Source organism: Manis pentadactyla, chromosome 14, assembly GCF_030020395.1.
Source record: "Manis pentadactyla isolate mManPen7 chromosome 14, mManPen7.hap1, whole genome shotgun sequence".
NCBI classification, from domain to species: Eukaryota; Metazoa; Chordata; class Mammalia; order Pholidota; family Manidae; genus Manis; species Manis pentadactyla.
This window is the reverse complement of record NC_080032.1, coordinates 23,921,501-23,937,812: the sequence shown is the minus strand read 5'-3', so window position 1 is coordinate 23,937,812 and position 16,312 is coordinate 23,921,501. Positions and strand designations below refer to the sequence as shown.

The window sequence follows — 16,312 nt, the reverse complement described above, 5'->3', positions numbered from 1 at the left end:
CTTCCTAGCCACGAGCATGGGATGAGTTTCCATCTGTTAGTGTCCCCTTTAATTTCTCTTAAGAGTGACTTGTAGTTTTCAGAGTATAAGTCTTTCACTTCCTTGGTTAGGTTTATTCCTAGGTATTTTATTTTTTTTGATGCAATTGTGAATGGAGTTGTTTTCCTGATTTCTCTTTCTGTTGGTTCATTGTTAGTGTATAGGAAAGCCACAGATTTCTGTGTGTTGATTTTGTATCCTGCAACTTTGCTGTATTCCGATATCAGTTCTAGTAGTTTTGGGGTGGAGTCTTTAGGGTTTTTTATGTACAGTATCATGTCATCTGCAAATAGTGACAGTTTAACTTCTTCTTTACCAATCTGTATTCCTTGTATTTCTTTGTTTTGTCTGATTGCCGTGGCTAGGACCTCCAGTACTATGTTAAATAACAGTGGAGAGAGTGGGCATCCCTGTCTGGTTCCCGATCTCAGAGGAAATGCTTTCAGCTTCTTGCTGTTCAAAATAATGTTGGCTGTGGGTTTATCATAAATGGCCTTTATTATGTTGAGGTACTTGCCCTCTATTCCCATTTTGCTGAGAGTTTTTATCATGAATGGATGTTGAACTTTGTCAAATGCTTTTTCAGCATCTATGGAGATGATCATGTGGTTTTTGTCTTTCTTTTTGTTGATGTGGTGGATGATGTTGATAGACTTTCGAATGTTGTACCATCCTTGCATCCCTGGGATGAATCCCACTTGGTCATGGTGTATGATCCTTTGGATGTATTTTTGAATTCGGTTTGCTAATATTTTGTTGAGTATTTTTGCATCTACGTTCATCAGGGATATTGGTCTGTAGTTTTCTTTTTTGGTGGGGTCTTTGCCTGGTTTTGGTGTTAGGGTGATGTTAGCTTCATAGAATGAGTTTGGGAGTATCCCCTCCTCCTCTATTTTTTGGAAAACTTTAAGGAGAATGGGTATTATGTCTTCCCTGTATGTCTGATAAAATTCCGAGGTAAATCCATCTGGCCCGGGGGTTTTGTTCTTTGGTAGTTTTTTGATTACCTCTTCAATTTCGTTGCTGGTAATTAGTCTGTTTAGATTTTCTGTTTCTTTCTGGGTCAGTCTTGGAAGGTTGTATTTTTCTAGGAAGTTGTCCATTTCTCCTAGGTTTCCCAGCTTGTTAGCATATAGGTTTTCATAGTATTCTCTAATAATTCTTTGTATTTCTGTGGGGTCCGTCGTGATTTTTCCTTTCTCGTTACTGATACTGTTGATTTGTGTTGACTCTCTTTTCTTCTTAATAAGTCTGGCTAGAGGCTTATCTATTTTGTTTATTTTCTCAAAGAACCAGCTCTTGGTTTCATTGATTTTTGCTATTGTTTTATTCTTCTCAATTTTATTTATTTCTTCTCTGATCTTTATTATGTCCCTCCTTCTGCTGACCTTAGGCCTCATCTGTTCTTCTTTTTCCAATTTCGATAATTGTGACATTAGACCATTCATTTGGGATTGCTCTTCCTTTTTTAAATATGCTTGGATTGCTATATACTTTCCTCTTATGACTGCTTTTGCTGTGTCCCACAGAAGTTGGGGCTTAGTGTTGTTGTTGTCATTTGTTTCCATATATTGCTGGATCTCCATTTTGATTTGGTCATTGATCCATTGATTATTTAGGAGCGTGTTGTTAAGCCTCCATGTGTTTGTGAGCCTCTTTGCTTTCTTTGTACAGTTTATTTCTAGTTTTATGCCTTTGTGGTCTGAAAAGTTGGTTGGTAGGATTTCAATCTTTTGGAATTTTCTGAGGCTCTTTTTGTGGCCTAGTATGTGGTCTATTCTGGAGAATGTTCCATGTGCACTTGAGAAGAATGTATATCCCGCTGCTTTTGGATGTAGAGTTCTATAGATGTCTATTAGGTCCATCTGCTCTACTGTGTTGTTCAGTGCTTCCGTGTCCTTACTTATTTTCTGCCCAGTGGATCTATCCTTTGGGGTGAGTGGTGTGTTGAAGTCTCCTAGAATGAATGCATTGCAGTCTATATCCCCCTTTAGTTCTGTTAGTATTTGTTTCACATATGCTGGTGCTCCTGTGTTGGGTGCATATATATTTAGAATGGTTATATCCTCTTGTTTGACTGAGCCCTTTATCATTATGTAGTGTCCTTCTTTATCTCTTGTTACTTTCTTTGTTTTGAAGTCTATTTTTTCTGATATTAGTACTGCAACCCCTGCTTTCTTCTCACTGTTGTTTGCTTGAAATATGTTTTTCCATCCCTTGACTTTTAGTCTGTACCTGTCTTTGGGTTTGAGGTGAGTTTCTTGTAAGCAGCATATAGATGGGTCTTGCTTTTTTATCCATTCTGTTACTCTGTGTCTTTTGATTGGTGCATTCAACCCATTAACATTTAGGGTGACTATTGAAAGATATGTACTTATTGCCATTGCAGGCTTTAAATTCGTGGTTACCAAAGGTTCAAGGTTAGCCTCTTTAGTATGTTACTGCCTAACTTAGCTCGCTTATTGAGCTGTTATATACACTGTCTGGAGATTCTTTTCTTCTCTCCCTTCTTGTTCCTCCTCCTCGATTCTTCATATGTTGGGTGTTTTGTGCTGTGCTCTTTCTAGGAGTGCTCCCATCTAGAGCAGTCCCTGTAAGATGTTCTGTAGAGGTGGTTTGTGGAAAGCAAATTCCCTCAGCTTTTGTTTGTCTGGGAATTGTTTAATCCCACCGTCATATTTGAATGATAGTCGTGCTGGATACAGTATCCTTGGTTCAAGGCCCTTCTGTTTCATTGTATTAAATATATCATGCCATTCTCTTCTGGCCTGTAGGGTTTCTGTTGAGAAATCTGACGTTAGCCTGATGGGTTTCCCTTTATAGGTGACCTTTTTCTCTCTAGCTGCCTTTAACACTCTTTCCTTGTCCTTGATCTTTGCCATTTTAATTATTATGTGTCTTGGTGTTGCCCTTCTTGGATCCTTTCTGTTGGGGGTTCTGTGTATTTCCGTGGTCTGTTTGATTACTTCCTCCCCCAGTGTGGGGAAGTTTTCAGCAATTATTTCTTCTAAGATACTTTCCATCTCTTTTCCTCTCTCTTCTTCTTCTGGGACCCCTATAATACGGATATTGCTCCTTTTAGATTGGTCACACAGTTCTCTTAATATTGTTTCATTCCTGGAGATCCTTTTGTCTCTCTCTATGTCAGCTTCTATGCGTTCCTGTTCTCTGATTTCAATTCCATCAATGGCCTCTTGCATTCTATCCATTCTGCTTATAAACCCTTCCAGAGTTTGTTTCATTTCTGCGATCTCCTTTCTGGCATCTGTGATCTCTTTCCGGACTTCATCCCATTTTTCTTGCGTATTTCTCTGCATCTCTGTCAGCATGTTTATGATTCTTATTTTGAATTCTTTGTCAGGAAGACTGGTTAGGTCTGTCTCCTTCTCTGGTGTTGTCTCTGTGATCTTTGTCTGCCTGTAGCTTTGCCTTTTCATGGTGATAGGAATAGTCTGCAGAACTAGGACGAGTGACGGCTGGAAGGACTTCCTTTCTTGTTGGTTTGTGGCCCTCCTCTCCTGGGAGAACAGCGACCTCTAGTGGCTTGTGCTGCGCAGCTGCGCGCAGACAGGGTTTCTGCTTCCTGCCCAGCTGCTATGGAGTTAATCTCCGCTGTTGCTGTGGGCGTGGCCTGGCTCGGGCAGCTACTCCAAAATGGTGGAGTCGCGTTGGAGCAGGAGCTGCTGGGAGGCTATTTATCTCCGTAAGGGGCCTCCCTGCTCCCTGCAGCCCAGGGGTTAGGGTGCCCTGAGATCCCGGGTTCCCTACCTCTGGATTAAGTGACCCGCCCTGCCCCTTTAAGACTTCCAAAAAGCACCCGCCAAAACAAAACAACGACCACAAAAAAAAACAAGAAAAAAAAAAAATTTTTTTAATTAAAAAAAAAAAAATTTTTAATTAAAAAAAAAAGGTGGTCGTTCGTTTTTCTTTATTCTCCGGTGCCAGCCTCAGGCCTCTGCTCACCGGTCTTTCTGCCCTGTTTCCCTAATATTGTGGTCCCTGTCCCTTTAAGACTTCCAAAAAGCGCTCGCCAAAACAAAGCAGCAAAAAAGCAAAAAAAAAAAAAATGGTCGCGCGCTTTTCTTATGTCCTCTGGCGCCCAGCCTCCAGTGCCTGCTCACTGTTCTTGCTGCCCTGTTTTCCCAGTATCGAGGGCCCTGCACTCTGGCCCGGATGGCTGGGGCTGGGTGTTCGGCAGCCCTGGGCTCCGTCTCCCTCCCGCTCTGCCTGCTCTTCTCCCGCCGGGAGCTGGGGGGAGGGGCGCTCGGCTCCCGCGGGGCCAGGGCTTATATCTCACCCACTTCGCGAGGCGCTGGGTTCTCTCAGGTGCGGATGTGGTCTGGATATTGTCCTGTGTCCTCTGGTCTTTATTCTAGGAAGGCTTGTCTTTGTTATATTTTCATAGATATATGTTGTTTTGGGAGGAGATTTCCGCTGCTCTACTCACGCCGCCATCTTCCGCCCCCTCCTGCTTAAAGCCATTTCTAGTTGTGTTTTCTATTACTCACAGTCACAATCACCCCAATTGACACAGACTTCAAGGTTCTGAAAGGGCAAAACAAAGGCATTAATTTTATCCAAAAAGGAGCTAGACTCACAGAACTAACAGTAGTCCTCGTCACACACTTTATGTGTCTCTTCCTGCAGAGAAAAGATGACATAATTCATTGCTAGGGCTATAGTGAAAGAAATGAACCTTTTCAGCTTGTAAGTAAATAACTAATGATGACGAATTCTCAGTAGCAGTTAACTCTCAGGGTTAGGCAAGGATAGCGTGTGTGTGTGAGGTCCCCAAGATGAACCTAGGTTTGTCACTCTCTCTTGTCCCTAGCCAGTCTTAAAATGTCAAAAACAGGATGGACTAGCTTTTGGTGCAATATTTAAATAATTATAGAGTAGTCAGCTCTCAGTACAATAGGCAAGATGCAATCACTGGTCACGCCAGCTAGTTTGCGTAGCTTCTCTTGGGATTTGAGAGCTTAGCCCTTAACACTGAAATGTGACCAAACATTGTAGAAAACCTGTGCTTTCTCTGTGTGAGATGTCCAGTCTTTGCAGTGAAGGTGAGCACTTTCCCTTTCCAAGTCAGACTGACTTTTCCGCATCGCTGGCCGTGACTGGAGAAGCAGAGAAAGGTAAGTGGTTCTTTCTGCACCACCTTTCCCTCAGTATACTGTGGTTCTGGAAAGTTCTGGCATGGCTACCCTGAAAGGTTCCTGTTCTACTCCACACATAGAAAGTTTCCAGAAAAAGGATGATGCATCTGCATGGGCTTTTTGCAAGAGCATTTAAGGGCTAATGTTAGGGACTAATGCTTGAAATGTCGTTGGATTTCCTCTTGCTCTTACTGTATTTCTTGGCACTTAGTTCAAGTCATTGCGTAATGTGTAAACTATGAAAATAAATGACTTAAATTGCCTACAACATAAACCTGTTTCGCAGCTGATGGCTTAAGGGAGACAGGTCCTTGGTCTGTTCTGATTAAGGTGCTATATTTGTACATAAGGGTTGCAGGGAATTAGCCAAGATGAAAATGAATTAAAATTTATCTCTCTGAGAATATCTAGTAGGGATATGGAATTACAGCTCTCTGGCTTCACAACTTGGTTGTTCCCCCACAACCCCCAGCTGGGAATTAATATATTCAATTGGTCTTATCTGGAAAGAGGTGAGTTTATTCAAGTTGAATCACCTGGAATGTGAGGTATTTACAAAACAATGAGTAAGTGTGCTAAATAAAAGGAAACAAAACACAAAATCCTGCTGACTTTCCAAAGGCTGCCAGGATGAGGACGCTGAGTTAAATCCAAACTACTGCCCAGGTCCTGGGGAGTGGAGGTGGGGATCTGTGATGAGCCCCGGTAAGGAAAGGAAGAGGAAAGAGCAATCAAACATATTCTTTTGAGAGTTGCACTTCCACTCTTAATCCACTTTTGAAAGTTGTTGATGCCTTAGTTTTTCTATATATTCAATTGATAATTAAAATGCTCATGAGATTGGTGAACGTGGCCAAAACAACAGGACCCAGCGCAGAGGGACTGAAAAGGTGAAAACTGAAATCTATAATCATCCAGGGGGAGAATGCTAAAGAAACATACATTGTTCACTAATTAGAAGCAGGGATGAAAATAAATAGTTAGCTGTAAAATCCAAAGGAGGTTATGATCACCTTTTTAAAGGAAGATGGTTCCTATACTAGCCCTAAAAAGGAAGGAAATTCTGACATGTTTCAACATGGATGAACCTGCAAGACATTATGCTCAATGAAATAAGCCAGACAGATACAAAGGGACACTGACTACATGATTCCACAGATAGGAGGCCCCGATGATAGTTGAATTCAAGGAGAAAGTAAATGATGGTTAGGTGGGGCTGGAGTCAGGGAATGGGGAGTTAGTGTTTAATGGGGACAGAGTTTCAGTTTTGCAAGATGAAAAATTCTGGATGTGGGTGGTGGTGATGGTTGGCCAACTGTGTGAATGTACTAAACGTCACAAAACCTCACACTTAAAAATGGTTAAGATGGTAAATTTTGTTATGTGTTGTTTACGACCATTTTAAAAAACATTTTTAAATTTAATGGAAAGAAAGAAAATGGTCCCTAATCTATACTGGGAATGTTCTGTGTGCTTGTTACCTGGGCAGATTCACTTTGTGAAAATCTACTACAATGTCTGTACTTGTCTGTATGTTAGTTTACTTCAATAAAATTTATGATGTTTCTAATGAAAAGCTAGGTAGGGAGCTCACTGTCATTTAGAATAGTTTATATTTTATTCAAGGCAGAGAGGTAGAATTTGAAGAAGTGTTACCGAGTCCAAGCTCATGCCACTTGCTGCACAACATGCCAATAAGTCAAGAGACAAAGTGTTGGCGTGAGGAAAGCGACTTTATTTGGAAAGCCTGCAGACCGAGAAGATGGTGGACTCATGTCCTAAAGCACTGTCTTAACTTTGGGTTGATTTCAAACTTCTTTTATATCATGAAAGGTGAGAACTGAAGGGAGCTAAGGACAGGAGATGATGATCAACCTCAGACACCTGGAGGTCAGAGAGGGTCTGAGGAGGGTGGTAAAACTCCTTGTCTTTGGTTAGTTGACGCCAGTCATTTTGTTGACATGGGCCCGGCCAGGATGTTCCTGTAAGTTCTTGATGATCCAGTCATCATTTCTGTGCATAGAGGCGAGTTTCAGGTTAGGGGCTGGTTGCATTAATCTTAAGTCATGAGTGAAATTCCTTCTGATGATTAATAAGCCCGTGTGCAGGGCTTCAGGGCTGAGCAGAAGCTTTCTTACCCAAAGATTATGGAAGCAAAGGAGACAGACAATAGGGGGGCAGACATGCCAGTTTTTTCACTGGGTTACAGAAGGAGCTTGTAGTGGTTGAATAGTGTCCCCAAATTCATGACTACCTAGAACTTCAGAATGTAGCCTTATTTGGAAATATTGTCTTTGCAGATGTAATCAAAGCAAGGATTAAGATGTGTTCATACAGTATTAGGGTGGGCCTTAAATCCAGTGAAAAATGTCCTTGTAAGAGACAGAAAAGGGAACACAGAGACACACACAGAAGGCTGTGGGACGATGGAGACAGAACTGGAGGGGTGCAGCCACAAGCCAAGGAACCCCTGGAGCCCCCAGGAGCTGGAAGAGGCAGGTAGGATCCTTCCCTGGAGTTTCTAGAGGGAATGTGGGCCTATTGACACCTTGATTTTGGACTTCAGGCTTCCAGAACAGTGACAGAATAAATTTCTGATGTTTTAAGGCACCCACTACTGGTCATTTGTTATGGCAGCCCTAGAAAGCGAATGGAAATATTTGGGGCAAGTAGGAGAGAAATTGAGTTTTCTCCGGGATAGCATGACCTGGCCACTGGCTTCCATCCTTACGGGTCTTTCTTCCTTGCATGCAGAGGATCTCTTCACTCTCCCTTAGGACCCCCATATCTTCCTTTCTTTCAGCTTCTTTTTTTCCTCCAAGCTCAGAAACAACAATGAAAATATAGAAAAATCCCATCAGTAAGCTACATTGCTCCAAAAGCATGTATTTTCCTGAGGAAAGGTCATCCACTAAGAACATGCAAAATTCTTATTTTTTTTACACAGCAAATTTATGAAATGATAGATCTATTACCCTAAATGTTGTATACTGTGCTTGGTTAAGTTATCTTGAAAAGATTGAGAAGCACCTGCATATACATTCATATCACTGGATGACAAAAGGTTTCCTAGATATTCTGGCTTCACATGACCAGCATCATCAACTACAGGGCATGTGACATTATGGGATGGGGAGGGGAAGAAGTTTTATAAATTGCCACTTCTTCTTTTGAGGTGTGCAATATAGTATGGGTTATGAGTAATGCGGCCTTTTAAGACTTTAAAAAAATCCATATAAAGAACACTGGAAAAAGTGAGTTGACAAGAATATTGGTTTTGAGATAATGTCCTTCCTCCTGGTTCATCACATTCTCTTTGAATACAAGTATCCTAATGCTTCACATATATATAGCAGCCTAAGCATATAAATGAGATAGTTTCTTAAATAATTCAAGAAACTTGGATACTGAACAAATATCATAAAGAATGAGGGTGTTAGCTAGGCACAGAGGGGATGAAAGCAAAGACTGGAAATGGCATGGCAATGTGCAGAGAATTGCTCCTACAGATAAGTCAGGGAGTGGAAAAATCTGATCACCTTGTCTTAACTGACAATCTCATGAATGAGTAAGACTGTGCATACATACTGAAAAAAGTTAAAAAAAAAACCCTCAAAATATCAGTTTGGTTAGAAAGTTACAGGATATAGCAATATTTTTTGTAATAGCCAACAGTGGGAACAAACCAAATTTCCATCAATGGACGAATGGATAAACAAAATATAGTATATCCATGTAATGGAATATTCTTCTATCATGGAAAAGGAATGAAGCCCTGACACATGCTACATTGTGGATGGACCTTGAGAACATGATTCTGAGTGAAAAGAAGCCAGGCACAAAAGGCCACTTTATATGATTCTGTTTATAGAAAATGTGCACAATAGGTAAATCCACATACAGAGTCAATTAGTAGTTGCTAAGCGGATGGGTGGGGGTGTATAGGGGGAAGATGGGGATGAAAAATAAAGGATATGGAGTTTCCTCTAGAGGTGGTGAAAATGTTCTAAAACTGACTGTGATGGTGATTGTGTATCTTTGAATATTGTAAAAACCATTGAATTGTATACTTTATTATTTATTTAGAATTATATACTTTAAATGGGTGAATTGTATGGTATATGAACTGTATCTCAATAAAGCTTTTTTTAAAAAAAAGCTGTAGGAGTACTTACCAGGTGAAAGTCTAGTGGTCATTCATTAACGAGTCCTATCTGTGGACATTGGGAGTTCAAAGAGAGAAATTGTTCTAGAAATTTCTTTATTCCCTTTAGAAAATATTCAGCCTTGGTTGTTCTAGAAGCATAGGCCCTTGTTTTGTTTGCTTTTGAATATGTAATGAGTGCTAGAAAAAAAAACTTTACCCGTTTATAAAAGGTTTATGGCATGTCTTAGCTGTTGTGATTCCCCATTGAGATCATATAGTGTGATAGACACTGAACTCAGATGTGCAGATACACTATGGGTTTAACTCATGCACAGACCTCAAGTGGGAAAGGGAAGGAAAAGAAATCAGAATGGAGGACAAGATGTTTGTCCTTGCTTTGTTTGCATTTTTTTCTTCAAGACTACTGTTGAGGTCTCCCATAGGAACAGCAAACATTAAAGGGACTGATGACTCAGTGTTATCAAGGATGTGGAGCAATCTGTTCTCATGCATGGCTGGTGGGAGTATAGATTGGTAGATTGGAAATACCTGCCAAAGCACTTCCACTCCTGGAAATATACCCAACATAAATGGGAGCTCAGGTCCACCAAAGACGTGTCAGAATGTTCGTAACAGCTGTATTTGTAATTGTCAAAACTGGCAGTAACCCAAATACCTGTCAGTCGTGGACTGGATAAATTATGGCATATTAATATGATAGGCTACTCAACAATTTTTTTAGGTTTCTACTGATCGAATAAATATTAGGAGTATGTATTCAAAAGTTTTTACTGAGAGGCATGCCGTAAACAGTTGGGGGACCACTGATCTACCACACCCAAACACTAGCATTGAGCAACAAAGAACCTGTTGGTTACCCCCAAGCACAGCTGTACGTCTACTTGGCTGCTCCCATCAGAGACGTGACCACAGTTGTCTAATTCTTCTAGTCTAAACTTGGCAAAACTACCCAAAGAGGGTTTCATTGTGTTTATATAAACACAGCAAATGGATTCCAAATCTCTGGGTCCCAGAAGGAACAGAAAGACTGAGTATCTTACACCTTGTCGGGCCAGGTTTTCTATCTGGGAGAAGTGGAGAACACCTTCTTGTAAAATTCTCTACTCCAAGTAGTCGAAGGAGTGAAAAATTTAGCCACCTCATTCAAAGCAAGAGATGACGAAGGAAGGTGCATGAGTCATGAAAATCATGGTGCCTTCATCTGATTGTTGCTAACTTCCCCCATTTTTTCCCTGTAATGTTGTGACATCACTTGTTCATGTGATCATGCAACATTCAAGGAGGGAACTCTACCCAGAAAATGAGTAGCTAAAAATTAATTTATTTCATGCATATTTACCAAGAGTCTACAACATGAGGCACTGTTCTAGGGTTCGGGAACAAAACTATGGACAGTGAGACAATCAACAAACAAGTCCACCAAGATAACAGGATGGTATGGAGAAGTAGGTATGTTAATGACATAGCAAGTGATGGGGTGGGGAGGTGCCTTTTGTTGGACTGGTGGGGAAGGCTGATCAAAGGGGAGAGTGGGAGACACAGAGGCATGAAAGGGAGGTGGGGGCAAGACCACGAAGGACCTCCTAAGCCATGGTATGGATGGGCAGGCAGCACTGAGCTGTAACTGAAATCCAGCTTTTCAACCCAGTGCTTTATTAAATTATTTTATTTTATTTTACTTACTTTATTTATTTATTTTTGTTTTTTTCCCCAGTGCTTTTTGTAAATGTGACCCTCTTCAGGGGCTGCCTTTCTGCAGATCTACTTGAGGAGCAGCTCTACCAAAGGAGAGCCTTTGTATAAGGCAGCTTCTTAGAGTGGAATTTGAAAAGCTACCTGTGTGCCTCAGTTGGCACTTGAGTTTTCTGCTAAGTGAATCTGGGAGCCAGTGAAAAGTGTGAGGCAGGGCGATAAGGAGAGGTGGCTTATATTTAAATACACAGGCAAGCAGCAGACTCACAGAACCCAAGAGTGGACTAACAGTTACCAGAGGGAAAGGGACTGGGGAGGATGGGTGGGAAGGGAGTGATAAGGGTGAAAAAGGGGCATTATGATTAGCACACATAATGTGGGGGGGGCATGGGGAAGGCAGTACAACACAGAGAAGACAAGTAGTGATTCTATAGCATCTTACTATGCTGATGGACAGTGACTGTAATGGGGTACGTGGGGGGGACTTAATAATGGGGGGAATCTAGTAACCACAATGTTGCTCATGTAATTGTACATTAATGATACAAAAAAATACACAGGCAACAGTATGGAGAATGGCTGCTTGGAGACAGAAGTAGAATAATAAAAACAAGCCTAATAACAAGCAAGATCCTGGCTAACTGGATATTTGAACTTCAAATGAACTTCTCTTAAAATAAGTTCAAATATATTTATGTTTCAAAATTATTTCTCTGGCATAGCAAAGGGTAACGCTTTGCCTATTAGAACTTGATTCTGAACAATGAAACCAGCATTAAGACTGGGAAAGAACTTTTTAGCGGAGCTTGTCAATTAGGCATGAAGATTCATGTTCATTTGTTACATTCTACTGCCACCACTTGACCCCTTCCACTCCTTGCACTTTTATGCCCAAGAACACAATTACTGGCTCTACTTGTGATTTCAGCCTTATCGTTTTCTTAAGGTTCAATCACATAAATATCAAAGAAACACAAAGATAAATAGTGAGACACCATTTTCACCTATCATATTAGCAACAAGTTTTTAAAAGTAACAGTGCTGGCCATTGGGGAGTTTGCAGTAAAGCAGACCTTCATCTGTTGCTGGTGGGAATGAGCATTGGTTAAGACCCTTTGAAACAGACGCAGTTTGGCAATTTGCACCTACAGCCTTTAACATGTTCTTCATTCCCTTTGAACTGGTAAATTGGTTCCTGGAAATGTATCTTAAGGAAATAACTCCAAATATGGAAAAAGCTTTGTGAAAATTATTGGTGCAGTCCAAAGGTCCAGAATAAAGCAAGTGAATGACTATTTAAACCCCCTCCAACTAGGTTTTACAAATGAGTTTAAGGCTTTGAGAAGTTATGTAACTAGTCCAGGATCACACAGCTATCAAGTGTGATAGAGCCAGAATTTGGGTCCAGAGTTGTTTCTTCAAAACCTGTATTTTTAATCACGATGCTATGCTGTTTTCTGTACAGAAATAATGTTTCTTCTCAACTGGTAAAACAAAGGCAAACTAATTCTAGTTTATCAAATTCAGTTTATTCAAGTTATTCATGAGTATGGCAAAAGCGGAGTAGGAGATGTAGCGAATGTTTTGTGTACTGAGTAGCATCTGTGGCTTTCAGCTCCACGCCACCCTTCCAGGCTGGCCTCTGTACTGCTGAGGGCTTATAGCCTGCAGACTACATCTCCCAGACTCCTTGCCAGATGGCTTCCTGTTCAGTTCTGTCACTTCTTGGTACTGCAATGGAAATTAGAAGGTTGGAAAAAGCAGAGGCAAACGGGCTGGTGGCTCCAACCCAGGGGCAGTGGCAGCTTCTTGCTCTTGGCTTGCAGCCCCTTCCTCCCCTGCTGCCTGCCCTCTAACAGGCCCTTCCATCTCCCTTCTGCCTTTCAGACCTTTAACACTTTTCTAACCAATTTCTGGTATCCAGTCCTCTCTGCTTGAAGTATTTAGAGTGGTTCCTGCTTTTCTGGCTGAATACTGACTGATAACATGCTGCCACAAAAATTATATACCTATTTGCTAGAATTACATTAAAAAGATCGATATTCTCTTTAATACATGTCAAATAAATAGGATATAAGTAGTTGTTTTTCTTGTGGGGGAAGAAAAATATTTTTTCATCTTGTTTCTTTCACACAGGGTGCAAAAAATTGATAGTATCTATAGGTGATACAAGTCACTAGCAAAGAAAAGATTTATTAACTCAAGAATGAGTTCTTTATGGGACAGTCATACTACTGTGAAACGGTTTTGTTATGATCACTTAACAATAGTTATAACACATAGACTGCACAATCTTAAAATTGTAAAAAATATGGTCAGTTAATAGCAGACTTGAAACTTCCTCTTGTTCTTCTTGAAACATGGTTTGATGATCTACTATGATCCACTAAGAAACACCTAAATGGGAAGAAACACAGTATTTTTATGAGTGGCATTTAGTTTTTTAAGTAGAAAATGGTCTGATAAGAAAGGGGAACCCTCCTATACTGTTTGTGGGAGTGTAAATTAGTTCAACGATTACAGAAAGCAATATGGGGGTTCCTCAAAAAACTAAAAATAGAAATACCATTTGACCCAGTCATTCCACTCCTAGGAATTTACCCAAAGAAAACAAGATCCCAGATTCAAAAAGACATATGCACCCCTATGTTTATTGCTGCATTATTTACAATAGCCAAGAAATGGAAGCCACCTAAGTGTCCATCAGTAGATGGATGAATGGATAAAGAATTGGTACATATACACATGGAGTATTATTCAGCCATAAGAAGAAAACAAATCCTACCATTTGCAACAACATGGATGGAGCTAGAGGGTATTATGCTCAGTGAAATAAGCCAGGAGGAGAAAGACAAGTACCAACTGATTTCACTCATTTGTGGAGTATAACAACAAAGCAAAACTGAAGGAACAAAGCAGCAGCAGAATCACAGACTCCAAGAAGGGACTAGTGGTTACCAAAGGGAAAGGTGGCTGGAGAGGGAGGAAGAAGGGGATTAAGGGGCATTATAATTAGCACATACAATATAGGTAGGTCACGGGGAAGGCAGTACAGCAAGAATAAAACAAGTAATGACTCTATAGTCTGATAGACAGTGACTGCAATGGGGTGGGGTGGGGTACTTGATAATATGGGTGAATGTTGAAATCACAATGTTGTTCATGTGAAAACTTCATAGGATTGTACACCAATGATACCTTAATAAAAAAAAAAGGTCTGACAAACTATGGAACTTAAGACCTAATTAATTATATTGCTAAAAATCCACATATAAAATTATTTGGCATTTTAGACAGGTATGACTGGAGAAAAACAGACATATTTTAAGGGCCACACATTTGTCCCCTGAATCAATAACCCCCATTTTTGAAAAAAGTAATCTTATGCCATTGAGTATAATAGACTGGAAGTGAACAAGGGAAGTTATTAAGGGAAGTTAAAAAAAAATGTAGATTTATTTTAATAAGCCTGATCTGGACCAAAGGAGGAAAACCCTACCATAAGTTAATTAGGTTTTCTAAAACTGCTCAAACATGATCAAAGTAAAAACTGTTACATTTAAATTCAGAGTAGGAATCAAAGTAATTTATATGCTTATGCTGCATATGGAAACATTTGGAAGGATGTAAGTGTTAACAGCGATCCTACCTCTGGGAAGTGAGATGTCAAGAGATTAGTTTTCTATTTTATTTTTTGGTCTTGACAATTTCTTTTTTTTCTATAGTGAACTTATATGTCTTAGGTAATTTAAAAAGTAGAATAAATAAAAGCAATTAACACCCAAAAACAACATGAATCAATGTCTTCGGAAATCTGTTTTTTTCACTTTCTTCCATATGAGAAACAGGACTTTATGAGAAATTGTAAAGGTGGAAGGCACAGGAGAGACCATGTGGCCCAGATCTGAAGACTAGGCTGCATGGGTTCAGGGCTGGCCTGAGGCTACACTGCAGCTCAGGGGCAGAGCCCAGAGGAGAACCACAGTCTCTTGATTTTTGGTCTAGGGCTCACTTACACAAAAACTAAAATATAAAATATATGCAGTCACATATGAAAAGACATTTAACACCATCCAGAGCATGAGAACAATTGGTTCAATTTCAAGACCCTAGAAATAGAAATGGCATCAGCTTAGAGTCTGAGTAACCATGGGCCAGCTTTACCTTCAGAATTTCACAGGGAGCAGCATCTGGTGACACCGGCTTCCCATGATGCTTTGAGTATTCAGTTATAAAGGCTGAAGCTTCATCTAAACTATGGAATCAGAAAGAAAAGAGAGGGGCATGAGGAAACTTGGTGTGATAAACATTTACTATCTTGACTGTGCTGATGGCTTCACAGGTATATATATATATTTAAAATTTTTCCAATTGCACATTTCAAATATGTACAAATTATGTATCTTGATGGTATCTCAAAAATTAATAATATTGTTCAGAAATGACAATATGTAATTATGGTTAGATCACAAGTGCTACATGAGCAGAAGGAAATCCATGGTGTATTGATGAGAAACGGACACCTCCTGACTGACCAGCACAGTTAGGCCAAATGTAGGGATGGACACAGCAAGTATTGCAATCCTGAATCTAAACTTTCAATCCCAGAAAATTACATAAACAAGCTTAGCAGAAATTATGTTACATAAAAGGTTGGGGGTTGAGTTCATTCTCAGTTCTTGCCCGCTGCAACAAAGAATTGAAGGGCAGAGACACAACAGCAAAGCAGAGCATAAGTTTTATTTGAATGCACTCCAAGGGAGGGAAGAGCAGGCCAGAGTCAAGGTAGACAAAACAGGTTTACTTGGATAAAGCAGAGATGAAGGAAAAACGGAGAAAAGGGACGTTTATTGAACTCCTGCTCAGTCCTGGGAGTGCTAACTCCTAAAAGCCAAGGTCACCTGGTGTCCAGTGTCTGCTTGACCTGGGAACTAAGTCCCTACCATCTCAGGATTTCGGGGAGTGGCAGAGCACTGGATGGAGTGAGATAATATTCTGAGAACTTCCCAAAGGCAAAGAAGGAGATTTTCAGGCAGGCTACTAAAGAGCATGATCATACAGCTGCAGTTCCGTCCGGATCACCCAGGCGACGGGAACTTGCAAGCTCAAGTCAGAGCTCTCAGTAGCCCCTCCCTACATATCTGAAGTAGTACAGTGAGAGTGAAGATTTGTGCTTAAAGTCTGGAAAATATGATGAAATAGCAAAGTGACAAAGACACTGGAAGAGCACAGAGACAAAACATAGAAAGTTGAGCAG

General features: G+C 40.4%; 1 protein-coding gene across 4 annotated transcripts in view; it reads right to left on the bottom strand.

Annotated features, from left to right (window-relative positions):
- Nucleotides 1–6,909: 6,909 nt before the first annotated feature.
- Nucleotides 6,910–16,312, bottom strand: part of KNTC1 (kinetochore associated 1) — a 78,523-nt gene continuing 69,120 nt past the window's right edge. For 3 of the 4 annotated variants that reach the window (XM_036922058.2, XM_036922059.2, XM_057492260.1), the window contains 3 exons: nucleotides 15,220–15,310; nucleotides 7,927–8,017; nucleotides 6,910–7,208 (listed from right to left, as the gene is read on the bottom strand). In XM_036922058.2, coding sequence (XP_036777953.2) covers nucleotides 7,144–7,208; nucleotides 7,927–8,017; nucleotides 15,220–15,310 — 247 coding nt within the window. In that variant the 3' untranslated portion in view covers nucleotides 6,910–7,143. Of the gene's footprint in view, nucleotides 7,209–7,926; nucleotides 8,018–13,232; nucleotides 13,453–15,219; nucleotides 15,311–16,312 lie in introns of those variants that run through there. The other variant, XM_036922060.2, reaches the window with a different exon arrangement.